Below are 21,609 nucleotides of genomic sequence, written 5' to 3'. Positions count from 1 at the left end.
TGCATTGTTTGTTTACAGATGACAAACCGGTTAGTTATGTACCAAATCCTCAGATTATGGAGACAGCTCAGCTTATAGTGGATCAATATAAGCCCTTACAAACCAAGGAGGCACCATTTGAAATGCAGATTATCCTGAACGACGATGTGCCGGTGGCACAGCGGCCGCGTAGACTAGCCTATAAGGAACAAGAAGCAGTTGATAAACAAATTGGTGAGTGGTTACAAAATGGTATTATTAAACCTAGCTTTTCAGAGTATGCAAGCCCATTAGTATTAGTTAGAAAAAAAGATGGTAGTATAAGAGTCTGTGTTGATTACCGTAAAATAAATAAAAAAATTGTTAGGGATGAGTTTCCTCTACCAATCATTGAAGATCATTTAGATAAGCTTTCTGGATACACGATTTTTAGTAAATTGGATCTCAAAGACGCTTTTTTTCATCTCAAAATAAATAGTAACTGTACAAAGTATACATCTTTTGTGACACAGAATGGTCAATATGAGTTTATGAGAGCACCTTTTGGTTTGTCCATATGTCCGAATTATTTCACACGTTTTATCACTATTATTTTCAGAGAGCTTATAGCAAAGGGGTTTCTATTAATTTTTATTGACGACTTAATAATATTATCAAACACATATGATGAAGCCATAGATCGACTTCGTGAAGTTTTAAAATTAGCTTCTGAATATGGATTACATATAAATTGGAGAAAAAGTGACTTATTGACTAAAAAGGTGGAATATCTTGGTTATGAAATTGAAAATGGAGAAATAAAACCGTGTAGAGACAAAGTTGAAGCAGTTTTAAAGTATCCGCAACCTAAGTCGGTAAAACAGATTCAAAGTTTCATTGGATTGACATCCTATTTTAGAAAATTTATTGAAGGGTATGCTTCTATAGCACGACCATTAACAGACTTATTAAAGAAGAATAATGATTTTATTTTCAGTGAAAAACAGGAGATTGCATTCAAATTGTTAAAGAAGTTGTTGTCTGAAAATCCAGTATTAAAATTATATAACCCAGGACTCGATACCGAATTGCATACAGATGCATCTATCATGGCTTATTCAGCAATATTATTTCAAAAGGATTCTAATGATGGGAGTTTACACCCTGTGTACTACCTAAGTCGTAAAACCTCAGATGCAGAGCAGAAATACACAAGTTATGAGCTGGAGGCATTAGCCATAATAGAGGGTGTTAAAAAATTCAGGAAATATTTACTTGGCATAAAATTTAAGATTGTTACTGATTGCTTAGCATTTGAAATGACATTAAAAAAGAAGGATTTATCAACTAGAGTTGCAAGATGGGTATTGTTATTACAAGAGTATGATTATGAGGTGGAGCATAGAAAAGGGAATCAGATGCGGCATGTTGATGCTCTTAGTCGCAATCCTTACGTTACTGTTGTTACCAGAGGGTTACATGATCAAATCAGGAGAGCACAGGAACTAGATGAGGGTATAAAGGCGATTTCAGATATAATTAAGGAGAGGCCTTACAAAGATTATTATGAACAGAATGGAATCATATACAAGGGTAATCAAGGACAAATACTTATTCCCAAGGGATTAGAAATGGAAATTATTAAAACAATTCACTCGAATGGTCATTTTGGCAAGAAAAAGATGTTAGAAATGTTAAATGTAGATTATTATATAAAAGATTTATCTTCTAAAATAGATAACTTCCTTGTAACCTGCGTACCATGTTTGTTGGCAACGAAGAAAGAAGGAAAACAAGAAGGTTTTCTTAATTCCATAGAGAAGGGCATTATCCCACTTAGTACATTGCATATTGATCACATAGGACCACTCTCAGAGACTTCAAAATTGTATAATTATATTTTAACAATTGTAGACGCATTTACAAAGTTTGTTTGGCTCTTTCCAGTGAAGACAACTACTACTAAGGAGACATTAAGTAAGTTACTTATTCATCAGCAGACTTTTGGAAACCCAGATCGAATTATATCAGATAGAGGAACGGCTTTTACTAGCAAGGAGTTTGATGACTATTGTAAAGATGAGAATATCCAACATATTGTTATCACCACTGGAGTACCCAGAGGAAATGGGCAGGTAGAAAGGATTCATCGTACTTTGGTGTCAGTCTTAACGAAACTGTGCATAGAGGATAAAAGTCAGTGGTATAAGCATGTGAGTAGAGTTCAAAGGGCTCTAAATAGTACTTATCAAAGAAGTATAGGAACCAGTCCTTATGAGTTAATGGTGGGTGTAAAAATGAAACAAAAAGAGGATTTAAATATTTTTAGTTTATTACTAGAAGAAAGTAGAGACGAATTTGTGACAAATAGAGAAGAAACGAGAGAACAGGCTAAGATACAAATTTTAAAAGTACAAGATGAAAATCGGCGAAATTATAACAAAAAACGCAAGGAAAGCCTTAAACATAATATTGGTGACTATGTAGTAATCAAGAGAACCCAATTTGGTACTAATATGAAATTAAAGCAAAGGTATTTAGGACCTTATAAAGTTGTTAAAGTCAATGGCAGAGACCGCTATGATGTACTGAAGGTCGATATTGCTTCTGAGGGACCTATGAGGACGTCCACTTCAGCAGACTATATGAAGAGGTGGCCAGAGGTTAGTTCTTGAAACTCATTTACTTACCAAATTATTGTAATTTTCCAATTAAGTTGATGGCTGACCTTGTGAGGCATTAGTATTAGCTTATGGTGAAGATAAAGGATTATTTGATTGTACCTATTTTAGTACTTAGTTTATATTGTATTTGATTATAGGAGTATAGGTACTGTACCAGTTGTATTTTTTTCTTTGTGTATTATTATTATTTTTTGTACTGTGTAATATGTTAAAGTTGTGTAACTATGTTATAAGAAGGGTCATGTTTTAATTTAAGGTGTTTAGTTGTATTTTCATTCTATATTTTGCTTTAGTGTGTAGTAGGTGTGTATGAAAAGAGTGTGTTAGAAGAATTGTAGAGTGAAAGACGGACCCTGAGGTCAGGCTCCAATGCAGGATGGCCGAGTTGTAGGATTTGAAACTTGGCGGTATGAACGAATGGGAACGAATGAGTATGAATGAATGGAAACAGAGGAGCAAATGGATAGAAACGAAAGAGTGAATGGATGGAGAAAGGAATGAATGGAAAAAGAGGATGGGCATCGCTCTCTTCCTCGTAGACTGCCATATAGTTAGGTCGTTTCATGTATCATAGTAAATGTTTTTTTTTTGTAATTTAAATAAAAGGAGTTCTATAAAATAATCATCCTGTTATTCGCGAATCCTCATTCCCACATTCATAAAAATTAAGAACCTATTTCTCACTATACTAAAATTTAAACACCCATTTTGTAAAATTCTAATAAAAAGGCTAACCTACAAAGACTTATTTAAAAATGTCACAATACTTCAATATATATTGAGATAGTTATATAGCCAAATCTCTGTACTTTTTATATGGGTGTTTGATGGTAACATATGGGACCCCTAATTCAAAGTCATTTCTAGGCCAATATTTGAGTTGCGGCTTTTGTTCTGGTCTCTCGTCTGACACATTGAAATATGCAAACAGAACTAGTGCAGTATAGCTAGCAATGAATATAAGAACATGCCAGACACCATGCATGTATGGAAAGTCGATGGAGAGCCAGGCGTCACAAAATAGTCGGTCCATAATCCAGCAGAACATAGCCAGGAAACAAACGGCCACGCACCGCAACCCCAAGCGGTATACACGTGCACATTTCACCCTGGAAATACATAATTATTATAATAACATTATATTGGAAAGCAAATATATTCGGAATAATAATAATAATCATGCTGCTTGAAGTTTGAACAAATTTTATACCACTTACATTTTTGGGATTTTAAACTATCTATAACCACAAATTCATAGTCGGTAGGTCGATAGTTTAAGAAAGTTCTGTACACTAAGTATGTTCATCATTTTAATACCTCAGTAATCTAGTGCCTTAGGTCACTAACTTATGGTCGCGAATTTGATCTTCGCATAATACGAACATATGTTTAGACAATTTTTTGTTTTATAAAGTGACTACAATAAATAGCTTACCTGTTCAACTCCTTATACAAGAACCCTATGGCAGGCAAAGCCAGTGTCATTAGCGCGAAAGCATTGGCAGCCGGGTGCATGACAAGGAAACCGGTTGATACAACTGAGAATACACTGGAGTATAATGCTAGCACCCTCCTGAAAAATTAAAAAATTGGATCACCGAAAATATTTTTTATTGCACATGGAGCAAACGAGTTTTCGAGTCAATTGAAGGCAAGTGCGAACTAGTAAGCGATTACAGCCGTACGAAGATAGGTAGGAGAAGGAGAGAAAAGGATAGGAGGGAGATTTTGGAGATTAATATTTAAATAGGTATATGAAATGAAATCTCTAAAATGTTACTGTAGACAATTTGTTTACGTATTGTTTACGTATGATAACGGTAACCTTTTGCGTTAATGAAATGATATAACGCTGGCTACATTTGCAATATTTAAAATGAATTAAGCATTTTTTGAGTTTTTCAAGCATTACATCCCGCGGCACTGGCCATGTGAGTTCTGACAAAAATATCATGACAAATAATCTAGGATACCACCGGTCTACATAAATAGCAAATTTCATAGTAATCTGTTCCGTGGTGTATGTGTCATAAATTTCAATTTATTCTATACATAATATTCATAGAAATACAGATAGACATGTTGTTGACACTATGCTCAATAAATTTGAATGAGAACAATAAATACTATTGTTTCATTAAGACATACTCTGTAATACAAAGACATTAATGATTGTGAGGTTCAAGATAATGTGCTAATATTGTTATCACCATAAAGAACAAAAACCTGTACTTGTTGATTTTTGTATGATTCATCTTACTTATTCATTGTTGTGTTTTGATCAGAAAGGAAGCAATGACCTTTTGTATAATACTGAAATGGCAAAAAACAGATAATCTAACATATAGTATAACATAATATACAGATGTTATAATGATACAATATTACTATTTTTCCTTTTATAATTTGAGAAACCTATATATCAAATAACATATTTATATTAATTTTCTATAAAATAGACTGACTTTTAATGTTATAAGTACTTATAATATTCAAAGTATTTACTTAAATATTTATTTAATTTCTAAGCTCTGTTTTGGTTGAAGAATGAGAAGGAGGGTTAGAAAAAAGGTTATTACAGTGAAATTACAGGATGCATGCAAAGCAAAATACCTTAGTTTGTCGAAATGGCAACATGTGAGAGGTATGTAGTGGTATATCTCAGATGTCACATGATAATGTGATGTATATAGTGCGGTTCACATATAAGTGGCTTAGCATCTGGTGACTGGTGGCCATCAATTACATAAAAAAAATTCATAAATCAGTATTACTTACCTGTTTCCACCCAAAAAATTGGGAAAATATCTCTTTGGAAAAAACATTGCAAATGCCACCATGAAAACCCACAAAATGGCCAACTCATCTAGTAATTGACCTGAAATAAAAATATTTTAATATAAAATACATAGTTATAAAAAAATAATAGTATATAATTATAAAATGAATCATTCTTCTACTATAGCTATAAATATGATGTTATTTATGTTAAACAAAGTCACTGAAATAATTGGATGTGCATAAATAAAATATTAGGCATAACATTATTATAAGAACATAATATGCCATTAAAGTTTTAAGTGTTTGATTAACTGAAAATGTGTCTAGACTGTTATAATAAAAAAAAATATATTTTTTTAAATATGTATAATATTTAAAACAAAGGAATCCTACATAAAGTTGAGATCAAAATTAGAAATGTGATCTTACCAACTAAACTAAGTGTGGCATGAAAATAGGCGGAGCTAAGGCCAACCAACATCAATAATACCCATAGTACATTTATTGCAGGATTGACAACCCTTGCATACTCTTGGAATAGATGTATTAGTACTGGTGGGAATAGAAAGAATAGCACATTGCTGATCTGAAAAAAAAAAGACATGTTTATGATATTTATGAAACTAATAATAATTATTTAAGTATTTAATAATATACATCACATACACATGTAAAGATTATTTACCATGATAATATTATTTATGAGTTTTCAATGTTTTGATATTAATGAAAATATTGTGGTAAAACATTAAATATTATGGTAATTTACAATTTAAATTATGGTAAATATTCCATTTAAATAGGATGTAAAATCATCTGCATTTGTGAAAAAACAAATACAACAGCTTAGATACAGTTAAATAGGTATTGTTATGTTATAAGCATTAATATGCAACAATTTTGTAATGTGTTTTACATAAACAATTCATTTTAACATAATAATTAGCAGTAATTTTATGTGCATATATATAGTTTGATTAAGCAGAAAATAATAGTAAATGAATATGATACAAATACTATCTTTGTCAATCATGTTTTTAAGTAAAGATTGACAACAGAACTTTATCTGCCCCCAATCATTTTGAGCAGTAGACTTCTATTGTTCTTCAGGCTGAAAGGGAACCTCAATGGTAAATTTATAAAAGTTAGTTAGTTTAGTTATTAACTAAAGGATTTTAATAACATATTCCAATTTATATGTAATAAAACGAATGATATGAAACAGAATAGAAAATATCCCTATTAACTAACAAATAACTAATACAATATTATAAGATCAAGGAGAACTATTTTTATACATGCTGATAATTGTTACAACAACAATATTTTCAGTCAGTATGTAGCCTCATTTCCAAACAAAGAAAAAGTCACATATGTACCTTTGTATATACAATACTTACAGTGTTTACAAATTCTGCAATCACTGGGGATATGGAGTAATTTGATTCACACCAATCCACTGGAGAACTCCCTCGTTCCAAATGCGACCACATTGTGATTTCCTTTGTTTACGACGAAAGAAAAAAATTAAAAACAATATGCGTGGACAGTATCTGCTTTAAGACAACTTGCTTTAATTGGAGTTTATAATCGTCAGGCAGCCTTTAATTTTGATAGTTAAATAGTCCAGACCAATACACTTTGATTCTATTTGAACACTTTTGATTTTAGACCACAATAAAAGTTAAAAACAATTAACCGTAACATAAAAACAAACAAAACAACTATAGTGTAACGCAATACAATTGCGATTGAACAAGATTTTGACATAATTATAGTAGGGTTGCAAAGGTTTAACACATCTTACCTCGTGCAAAGTAAAAAATCACATATGGGCTTAATTTTGTCTCCAATATTATCTTATTTGTCCTCCATCTTTATATTATGTTATTATTGTGTTGTGTTCCTCTATTTTAATGATATTATTGTAATGTTTTATTACTCCTATTATTTGCGTAATTATTAATTTTTTACGGAACCTGAATTTTAGGGTAACTTTAGACAAAATCAAAGTGATCATATGGCAACATTGATTTTTCGCTTATCTTTGTATAAATGATGCCATATTTGTTTAGATTTTCCCCATAAAATTGACGGATTTTGTAATAACGTGGATATATGGACGATACCCATTACTTACTTCCAAAGTTTACAGTTATGCGATAGCAAAGTAACTCTGGTATACTTATTAATTGTATACCGGAGTTAATAGCGAAGATGCGGTCCCTATCAACTTCTTCGTGTTTGTAATATTTTTATCACATGAGAGTGGGTGGGCACTCACAGGACGATTATATAAATGTTTATTTGAAGGAAGCTGAGAATATATATTTTTTTTATTACTAAACGATATATTCTAATGCTGTTGGACGCAGTTGGCCTTTACAGCTTTACTAAACGATATGACGTCGAGTGCAGATTGCAAAACAAACCACATAGACACAGACAGAATGACAATACACCAAGGCATGGGCATATAGATATGTAATTAACATTTTAAAATGATTAGGTATTATGTTCACAAATTAGCTGTCTAATCACAATACATTGTGTGGAAAAATTTTAAGTTTGCACATATGTAAGAATGTCTTTTACATCATATCACATACCTACAAATGATGCACGTAAGTATAAATTATTATCAACCAACTTCAAAAAGACGTGTCATCTTCGCTATTTCTGGACCAATAATAATTAAACAATAGCCTTATACTTACTTGTTCAATATAATTTATTATATTGTAAAGGATTACATAGGACACGAGTATATTATTAATTATTCATGCACTGAATTTTAAAGTCATTGAGTAAAATGAATAATTACATAAGTATTATAGGAACATTCAATAAATTTAAAAGACGTTATCACACCTACTTAAAAAAAATAAATTAATATTCCCATTGAGTTTCTTGAAAGTTCTCGTCCGAAATAGCCTTCTGAACGGACTATACCTACGGTTAAAAACATTTATAAGAGAATTACTATCAGTAATTCTCTTATAAATGTTTTCCCTACCTAATGAAATTGGGTTTTAGTAAAATAATAATATTATTATATATAATAAGTACAATATTTATGGGCATATAGAAATGGACGAATACTCACGGGCTATACCAGAACTGGCTACTAATAATATAAATATGGAATATGTAGATTATTGGCTCAATCTAACTGTTGAAAAGGAAATCAACCGTGGCGCTAGACTTGCAGAGGAAAAGTTAAGACTATATCCGCTATCACAAGACGAATGTGGTATTAATATCGATTTTATCAAGCCCATCCCCACATGTTCTAAGATTAAAAGATATTGCAGGTTTGGTCATTAGAAACATATTACTACCAGTTATAATTGTATAATGTTATTATTATTTAATATTTCAATTTATACAATGAGGTAAGGTATCTTTTAGCTTTAATATTATGCAAAGAGTTGTATATACATATATCTAAGTAGGTAGTTTTACTTCTAACGTGGAGTAATTCCACTAAACCGTTAAAACTACCTCGTTATTTTTCCTAGCCAATGTATTTGTATATCTACTAAATTGACTTGAAATAAAATGTAATTTACTTCATACAAAAGGAGATTGTAGATATACATAGGTATATAGCTAGGTTACAATAAAAAATGTAATATATCTACCTACATACGAGAAAGTGATGAGGGTTTGCATATTGGCGGAGTCATAAAATCGCGAGTTTATAGGTACCTATGACTAAACTATTTATGTCATCAAACAACTATCTTACATGTTCTGTTTTGGATAACATAACATAACATGAGTTCAATAACAGGCATGGAATGAAAGTTTGGACGTATTTCATAACTGGTAGTCATATCTGTGTATCTTTATATGTGGTTTTTCTTAAGGAAATGGTCATTTAATTACACTTTTCATCAGGACAGCCGATAGTTTGTATGTCATTCCAAATTTCTATAGGTTCATTTATAGAAATTAACATTTATATTAGCCCCACGCAACGTAACGGATTAGGGGAATACTAATCAAATCTATCATCATCAAATACAGTCACAGAAAGTGTTCGCAAAGACAGTACACCGACGTCAGACTACACTCTTGCAATCGACGACAAAATTCACTTTATTTTGAACCAAATTCATGTACACCTCAAAGTTGTTATTCTAAGCAAAATATTGCGAAATTACGGCCAAGAATACCAAGATGCCCGATGAGAGTAGCAGAGTTAGCTGTTCCGACAAAGCGACAATGTATCGATACGTGGAGGAACAAATGCGACGTGCTCCCTGAATTTATGGTAATATTTTCTTTTAATTTACACTTTATATAATTAACGTAGGTACCCATTATCGATACTTCGAAATAGGTAATCGAACCTTTATTTATATCTCTGCGCCAATGACATACGTTGACGGGGTACTCGTAGGAGATGACATGACGAGCACGAAGCCAGGACATTTACCCCGTCTGGCGAGTTCACCAGTATTTAACCACGATGTCTTCCAGGAATGCCGCGTGGACTTTGCCCTAGTGTACATAGTAGTGCTATAGGAATATTGTATCACTTGTAAAACTCAGCCGAAATTTCAGGTAGAAAGACTTAAACAACAAGTTATGGACGAAAAACCGGTGGTTAAAATTTCGGACGCGTTAACTTGCTTCAAAAATCGAAAATCTCCATTTAACAGGTTACATATCCATTTTTCTACACTATAATTGGTAGGCACTATAAATATTGATGTCAGCTTTGTAAACTATTTTATTTATTAGCTCACAGTCATCAGGTTAGACACATACGTACCTATATAGTATTAGTGATGAAGGTCATAGGCGACTTTTGTCCTAATACGGTAATAGAGAATTCTCTAAATGATTAGCATAAACTACTAATTCATTAGATAAAATTACGTATTAAAATAATAAAATAGCGTCATTACTCAGTGGTAATAATCCCGACTTGCGTAGAAAGGTCATCAATGAATCTGGCCAACACCAAAAATTTCGTGCGTCAATTTAAAGCGACTAACTCTACAGTGATGAAGACACCATAACTCACATTTTTTTAATTGTTCACATTGTATAAACTTGATATTAAATATGATAATGTAAGATATTCCTCATTGTAAATTTGTTAAAATTAATATGTTTGCCATTGTCTATGAAATATTTGAAAGTTATCTAAGTTGTATGGTTCGCATTTTGAATAGTCTAATGTCTGTACATAAATACAACATTGTAGACTTTAATAACTTACAATAGTTCATAACAAGTTTACATTATGAGAACCAGTGCTCTTATTCGTGTGACACTATCATGGTAAATATATTGTTTATATAATATGTAATTGTAAACGATTGTGAAATAAGTTTAAAGCAACCATTAATTTTCATACACTCTCATTAGCCACCGTATTTAAATTATTTATCTGTTTCAATCAGATCCCGATTAAAGACATGCACAATTGCAGCAATGAATCTTCGAAACGAAGATTTCCGAAAATATAGTGCTACGTTTAGTCACAAAATAGCACAGAAACTTAACATTCCCTTTAATATAACGTTAAATCCTCAGTGAGTATCTAAGAACAGAAAATAATTTAATAGCCAATTCTACTATATCATTATATTATTATACAACGACCATATAAGTATGATATCATTCCATATTGTACACACTATGGTACACTATGTAAAAATCCCACATTACGTTGTTTGTCCGCGATAGATTCCGAAACTACTTGCCTAACCAGCTTTTATTAAATTTGACTCATCTTTACATAGTTCCAAACAAAGTCGCCGCCGCTAACTGTTCATTGAACTGAACAGTAACAACAGAACGCAATCTTTTAAATTACGCAACGGATTTCTTCGCAGTTCTCAGCAATAGACAGAGTGATTATAGAGGAAGGTTTAGTAAATGCAAAGTATAGGCTAGTATACGACAAGCCGAGATTTTCATAGATACGTGCGAAGCTGGGTCGCAGGTTGTGTATAATTCAGACCGTTCGATCACTTGGATCAGGTATTTCGTCATACCAGAAAATATCCAGCGATGTTACTCAATAAATGCCTCTTCTAGATTGGAAAAAATCTCAAACGTTGTCTCAAGTGATATTTCCAGATTAACTAAACATCAAAAGAAAATCAACACGAAAAATGCTAAAAACAAAAAAATACAAATCGAAATGTCGAGTAAGGTAAGACTCATTATTATTTTGCAATGGATATGGCTTGATCGAATTTTATATTACTGGATAAAATATTAACTACCTAAATGGCAAAAGACCTTGGACCACGAGAGATAATAACTGTAATGTCCGCAATTGCCAGTTGGGATCTACCGTAAACGTTGCCATTTCCGCGATATACTCCCCGATCAATCCCTCTATTCAAAGAGAGATCCAAATTATGGCGGCCGGAGCCGAAGTTCGAACCAGCTATTCGAACTGTTTTACAAAGTGGAGTCCAATTTAAGTATATATTTTTAACGACCATCAGTTTTGGTACAATTATTGATAATTAGATAATAGTAGAACTGAAGCAGACACTGAAACAGAATTTCGACATCCATTTTTGTTTCGCCTGAAAGCCTAAATATTCTAACAACTAATTACATACGTTTCGTACTATCTACATATAATACATTTATTCAATTCGTAATACACAAGAAACCTAAATTGGATACACTAATTTCCATTAAAAATACCCTTTTTCTTTTCAATTGTTTCATTGTATCGTAATTATTTGATATAGGTACTTTGTTCTAGATTGCAGCTTGGATCGCTAATATTGTTGAGGAATCATCTTATAAGATGATAGAAGCAGACTTAAGAGGTGACAAATTTTATCGCATGCAATTAATAACATATTGATAATCTTAATAAATAATATATTAGTAAATATACCTATATATTTTAGAATTAGAAGAGGAGGAAGGTCCCGTATTGGATTTTATTGACAGTTTGGTACACAACGTTGTGGTGAGTCCTTTAATTTAGGTAACTTTATCGTAATTCTAGACAGGATCTAGTAGGTATAGTTGTTTTGGTTGCATGTATGCTATGTTTTATAATTAAATAAAACACCAAAGATAATAAGTGGATAACACTTATATGAATATAAGTGATTTTTTTTTTTTTAGGGTTGATAATGGAATGGTGCACCCGCCTGCGCTAACGGTTTACGCTGGCGGGGCACCAGTGGAGGATGATAGGATGAGCATGAGGTCAGGTCAGTTAGCCCATCGTGCAAATTCACCAGGAATTTAACACGATGGTTTCCAGGGGGAACCGCGTGGAGGTCGACCTGACATGGTACATTGCTAGCAATGGGGTTATCAATCCACATTACTAACAATCCCCTTCCCCCCCCCCCAATATAAGTGATTAAAAACATCTAGTCTAACTAGTTCAAAACCAGATCTCTGTCTCATACTTTTCCGATACTATATTTTTTTATAGCTATGTAGGGTAAGTTAAAGTTGTAAAAGTACAGACTGCATAAAATTGTAATAGAGCAAGAGCCCACGACTGTATACACCGTTGTTACCCAATATACGATTTCAACGAGTCTGGTAGGATAAGGAACCAAGAAAACTGTCTGGCAATATAGGAAACTCAGTTTAATAGTTCTCTCAATAATATATATAAAGTTCAGCTTTATTAAAATGACGTAAGTTTATTTCTAAAATAGTATAGTTTAGGGGGGTCCGGTGGGGGGGTTGGAACCACACTAAGTGTCTGGCAATGAGCAGCGCAAGTTATAATAATGCTACGAACAATATATGAAAATATGGAGTTTCTTAAAATAACGAATTTGATATGAAATTTTTTACACCTTTGTTACCTGTTACTTGCCAAAGGAACCACGATCCAGGTTTCATGTTTGGGGATAGTTCTTACCTGTGTTGGGGACACACATACAAGAACTTTCACATTTAATAAAATGACGTATGTCTGGCAGTCGTGGGCTCTTGGGCTATAACGTAATATCTCGTGAAGATCTCTCCCCCAGGTAGGTTTCTTGTAAATGCTCAAGAAGTTATTTCCCAGTTCTTTTTTATCACGTTTTATTGACTTTGCAGAGTATTTGTGAAGATTTTTCAGAGAAGGACGATCTACATCCTGCACTATATACAAATATTGCTTCGCCGGTTTCACATCGGAGGTCTGGGTCAGTAACAGGAGAGTCCGAGAAAGTAATGGAAAGAAACGACTCTATACAGACGACATCTGGCGAAATGGAAAGTAACGTTGAATCGTCATATCATAATAAAATTGAAGACAATCTAGAATTGGATAGTAACGAAGAATATATATTAGAAGAATTAGAAAGAATTGTTGTCAGCGTTACAATCACTGCACAGCCAGATAAACAAAATACGATAGCCGACATGATAAAGACAGAAGACTATTTAGTTGTGGATAAAATGTCGCGACAATCCATAGATAGTACAAGCTCGTATGTACAATTTAAGCAGTCAAATAATTCTCAAGGCTTTGTTAAAGAATATCAGGAATTCAGCGAGAATTCTAAAGATGCAGATAACAATTTTAGTGCTAATCAAGAAAATGATAATGTGAGTGAACTATTTCAGATACATTCTGAAGAGTCACCTGACGTTAAGAGTAGAAAAATAAACTTTTTACAATTAATTGCTAATAAGGGTAATTCACAATTTATTTTGTTTTTTTTTTCATCAGCTTTTTATCAAATCATAACACGTTTCCACATACATTCTTACGTTTAATATAAATATAATTATTTTTTAGTGACCGAGGAATTGAGAAACCCAGACGATATTCGGTATGTAAATGTTTTGCCTAAGTGTAAAGATGAATTAGTATAATTTTATTTTGTATTACTTTATGAATTTCAGCAGAAAAGCAGGAACTCAAAAAACAGAGCAAGTATCATGGAAATTACCAATTAAATTTGCAGCTCCAAATGAAAATTTATTGAGCAAGTATCTAAATTATATATATATTTTTCATATTAATATATTTATAATTTAATGTAAATTTAATAAGACTAGATAACTATATTTATATTCTCTATAATATGTAGGTAATGCTGATGAATCATGGCCAACAGATATTTCTACACCAACACTAAAGGCCAGTGAAAGTGTAAGCAAATCTATAACATCACTGGGAAAAATAATAGAAAACGATGAACAACTATTATATCAAGAAGATATCGCTAAACAGATTATAGATGAATTAGAAGAAACACTAAACTCGGAAAATACCAAAACGAGTAATGATAATACGACAAAGGAAAAAATTTCCTCTGAGAATAATTTACGATATGAAAAAGATAACAACACGAACGTAGTTCCGGAAAATGAGACAAGAATGCCTGAATTGGAAATCACCAAAAGTAATATGTCTGAATACACTCGGAATACAACGGCTGCCACTCCAAAAACAATGATTAGTACAAATAATAATAACTACACAAATCAAATTAATTTGATGTTTATGCCAGTAACACAACCTATTTCTAAAAAACCTTCAGTTAAAATTCTAATAGATGAATATAATTTAAATAAAAATAAAGATACAGCTGGTGAAAAAAATGTGATTCTTGGAACTGTTCAAAATAAATTGAATTTGGCTCATGGAATACAGGAAGCCAAATTTCAATACAGTAAGTGTAAATGTATTATGTTTATGTGTCGCAGGGGCATTTGAAATTGGTTTATAAGAGCCGTATACTACGTAGATAGGTATATAAGGTACTTATTACATAATAAGATTACATCTGTATAATTTGTCACGACTATGATCTTACGATCATAATATGATAAGTAAGACGTTATGAATTAAAGTATTTGATTTTGTAACTGTTATGAGTGAGTGAAAATTAGTGTAGGAAATCCATTTTGTCTATAACAATAAGGTACATAATAAATATTTGTTTTTAAACTTGCAAGGAGTTAATCCCTACACAGCACCGCCTTGGGTATGGCAAGACCATGGAAAGGGCGAACCAAGCGAAAACTCTTTTAACTATGAAAGCAGAGGTTTGTCAAAATACATGTCTAATAATATATACAGAGTATAAAATGGTATCACCAGGTTCAGTCTTGTACAATTTTACACATTCGCTTATTTTAATAAAAATATGGGAAATAGTATTCAGTCAATGTCACTAATGGTTAATGTTAGGTAACTGTGTCCCATAGTCAACTAACCTCTGACCACGACATTATACTCAATACTAAATGTGACAAACAGTAGGTATTGCCTAAGTCCGAAATTTGAATCTACATCTCAAATGGAACTTATGCCAAATTTAAAATTAATGAACTCATTGTTATTATTATTAAAAAAAAAAGTTAAAATTGCGTTTCTAATTACAATCCGCCTGAACGAATGCATTATATATTAAATTTTGTGTAAAGCTATTTCTAAAATTGAAAGCAATTTCAAAGAAAATTAAAAGTTTAATTTGTAATTCGTAGTATAGAAATTAAACATTTCTATTTGAAATAGGTTTAAATATCCCTGTCAATGAATATAAAGAAGCACCTAAAAATTACATATATGTTTGGTTCCATTCTGGGAATATTATATTATTTAATTACCTAAAACTGTATTTAATACCTAACATATATTAGCTTTAGTACAAGCTCGGTATCAAATCTTAGGCGGATTATACATTCGTTTAAAAAAATATATACCTGTTACAGCGAAACTACAAATGAAGGAATGCGATATACGAAAATGGAATAAAGATTTGAAGGCAATAAATGCTAATCTGGATTTATGGCATGTTTGGTTGCAGACAGCCTGCAAAAATATAATATGGTTAAAAAAGTATTCAGGTTGGTAGAAAGGTTGTATTTAAACATATACTTTTTTTAAAATATTCTAATGCTTTTTTAAGCCACAGTTGCAAAATTATACTGTGTCTCTCAAACCATGATGTTGGCAAAATCCGATCAAAATTGAGTGCGGTCATTTAAAAGAAAGAAGAAATGCTGTTCACCGCAGCTGGCCTTTATAAAAAAAAGCTTTACTAAAAAAGAAATGTTTCAGAAATGAACAAGTTATGTTCTCCGGGTATCATCAAAGAAAATACAAGAAATTGGGTTAATCTGAAAAAAGATATGGATAAAGATATAATTATATGGCCAACATTAAATAAACAAACTCAAAAAAGACTTAAAACATACAAAACTACCTATGAAAAATACGGAAAACAGGTAGATACCATTTTATAAACTATTTTAAACTAGGTACCAATGAGGTAGATGAACTACCTGTAACGCATTTAGGACTGTCGGTACAGTACAGTTCATGGGGTACAAAATTATTGTTGCCTTTATAATTAAAGTCTTGCCGTAATTTTACACGTGTAAACTATTTCTGCATACTATCACAAATCCAGCAGTAAATTTTTAGGATACATTTTAATTTTATCCAAATATACATACATTTGTTTATCTTAGCCAGACAAAGCACTATAAAGTGGATTAGGTACATCCCAAAATGTCAGTTGCAATTTAGTGCACTAAAATATTAAGTCAAGTAAAAACAAATCCTCACAATGTATTAAAAAAAGCATTCCAGACTGCATGCAATTCTTCTTTTATTTTATTGTATTGTGTTTAACAATGCAATTAAAGATTTATATATTATTATTTTGTTGTTTTAGATACTGTCAGTAGAACAAAATGTATTGAAATGCAGTTGCAAGAAACGAAGAATGTGATTAAATGAGTTGATTAAAAATAACGCTTACCAGCTTATACCTACAGGCTTCAAAAATCATTCATGTCTGTAATTAAACCTGTATATATTTTGAGTCTCTGAAAACGTCCCATGTAAATGAATTCCATACCAAATGTAACAAACTGTTGCAGAGGTTCATGTCCACATAATTCATAATTGGCTAGGTAATTATGAGGTGATACTGTATCTATTTTTGAAAAATAGTCATATCACTATATCATAACTATATATAAGAGCACTACATCATACATATATTTGAAGCGACATCAATCCTAAAATAATTCATGTAGTTGCACCTCACACTAAACTAGATCTATTCCAATTCATTTCAGGGCAAATGAAGAAATGAAATTGAATACCTAACTAGTCTTTTATATTTATCTATATATATTTTAGGATAAATATTGTTCTATACAATTTAAATATAAATTAATAATATAAAAGTTAAAAATATAAATTGTCACGAAAACATATTTGATACAACTGAGATTCGAATTCACCTTTAGATAGATCTGAGACGTTTTGCTAACCACTAAACCAGAACAGTACTCTAGAATAGAAAATAAAATAGAATTTTATTTGAAATAGATCTCTTTACTTTAGAATAATAACGCGCGATAATTTTCCAAAGTGGTAATTAAATAGGTACACTATTTCAACAATAGTACTAGATTAGACTATATTAATTTTAAAATTATATATGAACTATTATTTTTTAAAATACAAAACTATTATACAATATATAACATATTTATACACTTATGAATTAACATATAATATATATCATTTAAAATGTACAGAAACTTGATTAAAATCATATTTCCGTATAGTACAGTCTCTACACGCCGCTAAAATCCATTTACCATTGAATGCTAAATCTCGAATGCCATCATAATCTGAGCCTGTGAGTTGCACTCTTATACCATTATGCAATTCTCGCTGTATTGACAGAACTGTACAGGTGCCATCTTGTCTACCAACTACAAATAATTGGTTAGATAGCGTCAGTAGGCTAAGAACTGGATTTGCAGATTCATACCACTCATAAATTAATGCGCCATCTTTTAGATTTAGGTGTATGATCTGGAATAAAATATAATAACAATAAAATTAATATTTATGCTCCATAAACCTTACTTGAAATAATTGTAATGATAAATCTATTAATTATGTGATTGTCAATAGTCAAATTAAAACTGTCAAGTTGGATGAATTATCTCACTACAACTAGAGAATACACAAATCATCATACAATTATATAACATAAATAAAATCTATCAAGTCTGATCATGAACTTAGTATTTTCTAATTTGTATAATATAATAAAATCTCTTCTCCCTCCTTCTTAACATGTAACGTAATTTATGAATCCAGCCAAGTTTAAAAGGAGAGTCATGTAACATGACATACAGTACTTTCATAAGTATACTTGGAGGAGTAATTTTAATCCGGTAGTCTAAACTGAGCAAACAATACACTGAATAATTTGTTCCTTGCTATTTACCTTTCCATTACTGCAGCCTATAATGATACTCTTATCAATAACTATACAAGTATTGCACGCTGATTCCAATTGCTTGCAATACAGCTCCTCCCTTTTGGCAACATGTGCACAAACAACAAGTCCACTCTCACAGCCAGCAACCAGCAATTTATTTCCAGTGCCCACCTGTAAAATTATTTAACATTATTTATTACAATGCATGTACATAACAATATAGCATTCCGAGTGCTGATGGGTTTGCAGAGGTTTTGCAGTTACTCCAATATATATGCTGAAGCAAGTGTAGATAGTTTTAATAACATTTTTGGCAAGTGTACTGCTCAATTGAACGTTAGCAGACAATTGGTACTTTATATGAGAAATAAAATTTAGGTATGAGTTAGGAATTTATTCCTATAGTTTGAGTATCTGTGAGAATATACATATTTTATGTATATCTAACCAATATATATGTTGCTGGTAACTTCAAATGAATGAATGAGTGAAGTTTAGTACAAGAATTCATAATTTTTTTTAATGAGTTTATAACATAACAAATCTTAAGAATACCTCTCTTTCATTTTCCACTGCAACTTCATCTGCAGTTGTTCCTAAGTAGCAGCAGTTAATTTGACCATGGCCTTCTATTATATCGTCTAAACAACTTGATTCACCAACATCCCATAACTTTGCTGAACCATCTCTGTAAGAAATTAAGAATACTTTAATAAATAATAAGACAAACAAAATCCTGCTGAACTTCCTTATTTATGACTAGTAATCTGCCACAGCTTTGTACATATTATTATAATATATTATAGAATGTGCCACTCAATAATAATGTAGATGAAAGGCAAACAGGTAAAGAATTTCTAAAATTAGTGCAGCCCATAGTTAATATTCCTTAAACATAACAAAATATAGATTATAAAAGCTTTCTCTTTAATCAAATTAAATCAAAAGTCACTTATTCATGTAGGACATTAGCCGCTTATTAATGTAATTTTTTTTGTATTATAATTTTTTTTTTCTACCATCTAATTCTGTACATCTCTTATTACAGAATTGTTAGAATATTACTTTATTATTATATATTAGGATTACACATTAATATGTAGAAGTAGAAAAAGGAGAGTATAATAATGCATGAAATACATATAGAATTAACCCACCTACACCAAAAAGTTGGTTAACTATGGCTTAAGATGGTACTTAAAATAAACCATTTTCATCAAGCTGTCTCCTTGTCAAAATAGAGAATGTGTGTACAGTCTACATAAATCTATATTAATGTAATAGAATTTATTACATATGTCAATGAAAATATGCCTTATTGACTGTTGTTTAGAAAAAAGTAGATAAATATAACTAGAAAGTCACAGTTAGAAAGAGAATATATATATACAAAGTTCTTACTTGCTAACTGAAATGACATTTCTCCCCTTTTCGATAATACTGATATCTGTAACAGCCATTTTATGGCCCTTCAAAGTCACTGGATTTATGCCTGACTCAGCCGACCAGATCCTGCTGGATCCATCAGCGCCCGCAGATAACACAACAATGCCAGATGAGAAGAACTTACACTTATATACTGGTCCACCATGGCCTTTTAGATCAAGGAAAACTTCACCTGCAAATAATTGATAACAATTAATAACAATAACATTATCTTAAAAATGTATGTATAAATCTGAATAGGTAGATTAACAAATAACAACTATTCAAAAGTGCTTATAGAATAAATTATATAATAATGAATGAAAAATTAAATTAAATAGTATTAATATCAGTTCTACTTTTTAAGTACTCATAGACAAATGAAATTTCTTATTTCACTGAATTAACAATTTTACAATTATGATTTGCACATAAATAAAGAAAAACTTTTTTTATTTACAAATAGTAATGGTTTCACTTACTAGTCCTGCTATCCCACACCAACAGTTTATCACCTTCACAAGCTGATACGACATTGGAATTTTCAGCCACTGCCACAGACAACACAGCTTTGTCATGTACTTTGTGCCCCTTTGTGGGTGCTACAAATGCCACCCTCAGTCCAGAAGGTATATGTTTCACAACTAAACTTAAATTGCTATGTGATATATACTGATAATTGTCAGAGAAACTTATTTTTATTTTTCTATCAGGATTGTTCACAGAAGTAGACAATTTATCATGAACACTATTTTGGTTCAATATTTTGGATGATATCCATGCCTCCCCTTTAGGCAGCCTGTAAATAGAGTAAAAAGTTAGTACATATAATTTATATTAACCTCCTTGAACTACACAATACACATTATTAATTCAATTGCATAACTTTGTCTGCATTTTTAATTGATACATTTATACAACAAGGAGTGATGTTATACAGCTAATTCATAACTTGAAATATTTTTTCAATTCAAAACATGTATGGTTACTGCGATTAGCGCTTTATATCAATATAGATTTTTAAATAGAAATAATAGATCTCTAGTGTGACAAGAAACAACTAACGATGTGCTTAAGTGATAGATTCCTTCACTTTTAGTATTTTAGTTACAAAATTATGTAAAATTAAAAGGAATGTTTTAGAGTATACTAATTCGCAATATGTACCGAATTACATCGTTCCAATCACATTGTATAGTAACTACAGGCATTAAATCCATTGTAATGTATTTATATATATTTTGTCTATTTAACCAAAATTAAAAAAATCGGTATATAATTTCAAAATCAAGAATATTGAAGATGATTCAGTAAAATTCAAATGAATAAAGTCAAAACAAACACTCACTAGGGATGTTAATTTTCGATCACGAAAAAAATCGATTGTTACTCAATACAACAAATCGATTTTACTGTGGCATTTTCATTTTAGAAATGAACCATAGATTGAGTAATAATCTACTTATTTACGAATGATTTTTGAATTAAAGTTATTGTAATGAGTTTTGTAGCCGTGTCATATTTATTGTCCATTGATTGTC

The 21,609-nt window shown here is 31.3% G+C and overlaps 4 protein-coding genes across 5 annotated transcripts; 2 read left to right on the top strand and 2 right to left on the bottom strand.

Annotated features, from left to right (window-relative positions):
• Window positions 1-3,302: 3,302 nt before the first annotated feature.
• Window positions 3,303-7,182, bottom strand: LOC131845942 (alkaline ceramidase). The gene is made up of 5 exons (XM_059195110.1): window positions 6,824-7,182; window positions 5,853-6,009; window positions 5,421-5,520; window positions 4,078-4,215; window positions 3,303-3,751 (listed from the first exon to the last, which is right to left on the bottom strand). The coding sequence occupies exons 1-5, from the start codon at window positions 6,914-6,916 to the stop codon at window positions 3,430-3,432; spliced, it is 810 nt and encodes a 269-aa protein (XP_059051093.1). The 5' UTR covers window positions 6,917-7,182; the 3' UTR covers window positions 3,303-3,429.
• A 751-nt stretch (window positions 7,183-7,933) lies between these two features.
• On the top strand, window positions 7,934-14,365 carry LOC131845940 (uncharacterized). Its single transcript, XM_059195105.1, has 10 exons — window positions 7,934-8,047; window positions 8,512-8,737; window positions 9,456-9,702; window positions 9,996-10,093; window positions 10,844-10,975; window positions 11,484-11,601; window positions 12,172-12,238; window positions 12,323-12,384; window positions 13,488-14,070; window positions 14,283-14,365. The coding sequence occupies exons 1-10, from the start codon at window positions 8,008-8,010 to the stop codon at window positions 14,363-14,365; spliced, it is 1,656 nt and encodes a 551-aa protein (XP_059051088.1). The 5' UTR covers window positions 7,934-8,007.
• Window positions 13,574-17,159, top strand: LOC131845816 (uncharacterized). Of its 2 annotated transcripts, none has more exons than XM_059194942.1 (7): window positions 13,574-13,982; window positions 14,176-14,369; window positions 14,471-15,055; window positions 15,342-15,431; window positions 16,101-16,235; window positions 16,450-16,616; window positions 17,069-17,159. In XM_059194942.1, exons 3-7 carry the CDS (start codon window positions 14,761-14,763, stop codon window positions 17,123-17,125), a joined length of 744 nt encoding a protein of 247 aa, XP_059050925.1. In that variant the 5' UTR covers window positions 13,574-13,982; window positions 14,176-14,369; window positions 14,471-14,760; the 3' UTR covers window positions 17,126-17,159. The 2 variants fall into 2 exon arrangements, with proteins under 2 accessions (XP_059050925.1, XP_059050924.1); XM_059194941.1 differs by having other exon boundaries at window positions 13,574-14,070.
• A 677-nt stretch (window positions 17,160-17,836) lies between these two features.
• On the bottom strand, window positions 17,837-21,321 carry LOC131846012 (proteasomal ATPase-associated factor 1). Its single transcript, XM_059195213.1, has 6 exons — window positions 21,236-21,321; window positions 20,551-20,867; window positions 20,045-20,261; window positions 19,199-19,331; window positions 18,650-18,814; window positions 17,837-18,228 (listed from the first exon to the last, which is right to left on the bottom strand). The coding sequence occupies exons 1-6, from the start codon at window positions 21,286-21,288 to the stop codon at window positions 17,929-17,931; spliced, it is 1,185 nt and encodes a 394-aa protein (XP_059051196.1). The 5' UTR covers window positions 21,289-21,321; the 3' UTR covers window positions 17,837-17,928.
• Window positions 21,322-21,609: the final 288 nt, after the last annotated feature.

The sequence above is a fragment of the Achroia grisella genome, unplaced genomic scaffold, assembly GCF_030625045.1.
Source record: "Achroia grisella isolate CSIRO2021 unplaced genomic scaffold, CSIRO_AGI_Agris_v1 utg487, whole genome shotgun sequence".
Taxonomy (NCBI): domain Eukaryota; kingdom Metazoa; phylum Arthropoda; class Insecta; order Lepidoptera; family Pyralidae; genus Achroia; species Achroia grisella.
Note: the sequence above shows the minus strand (reverse complement) of the source record. Positions and strands in the feature narration are given on the sequence as shown.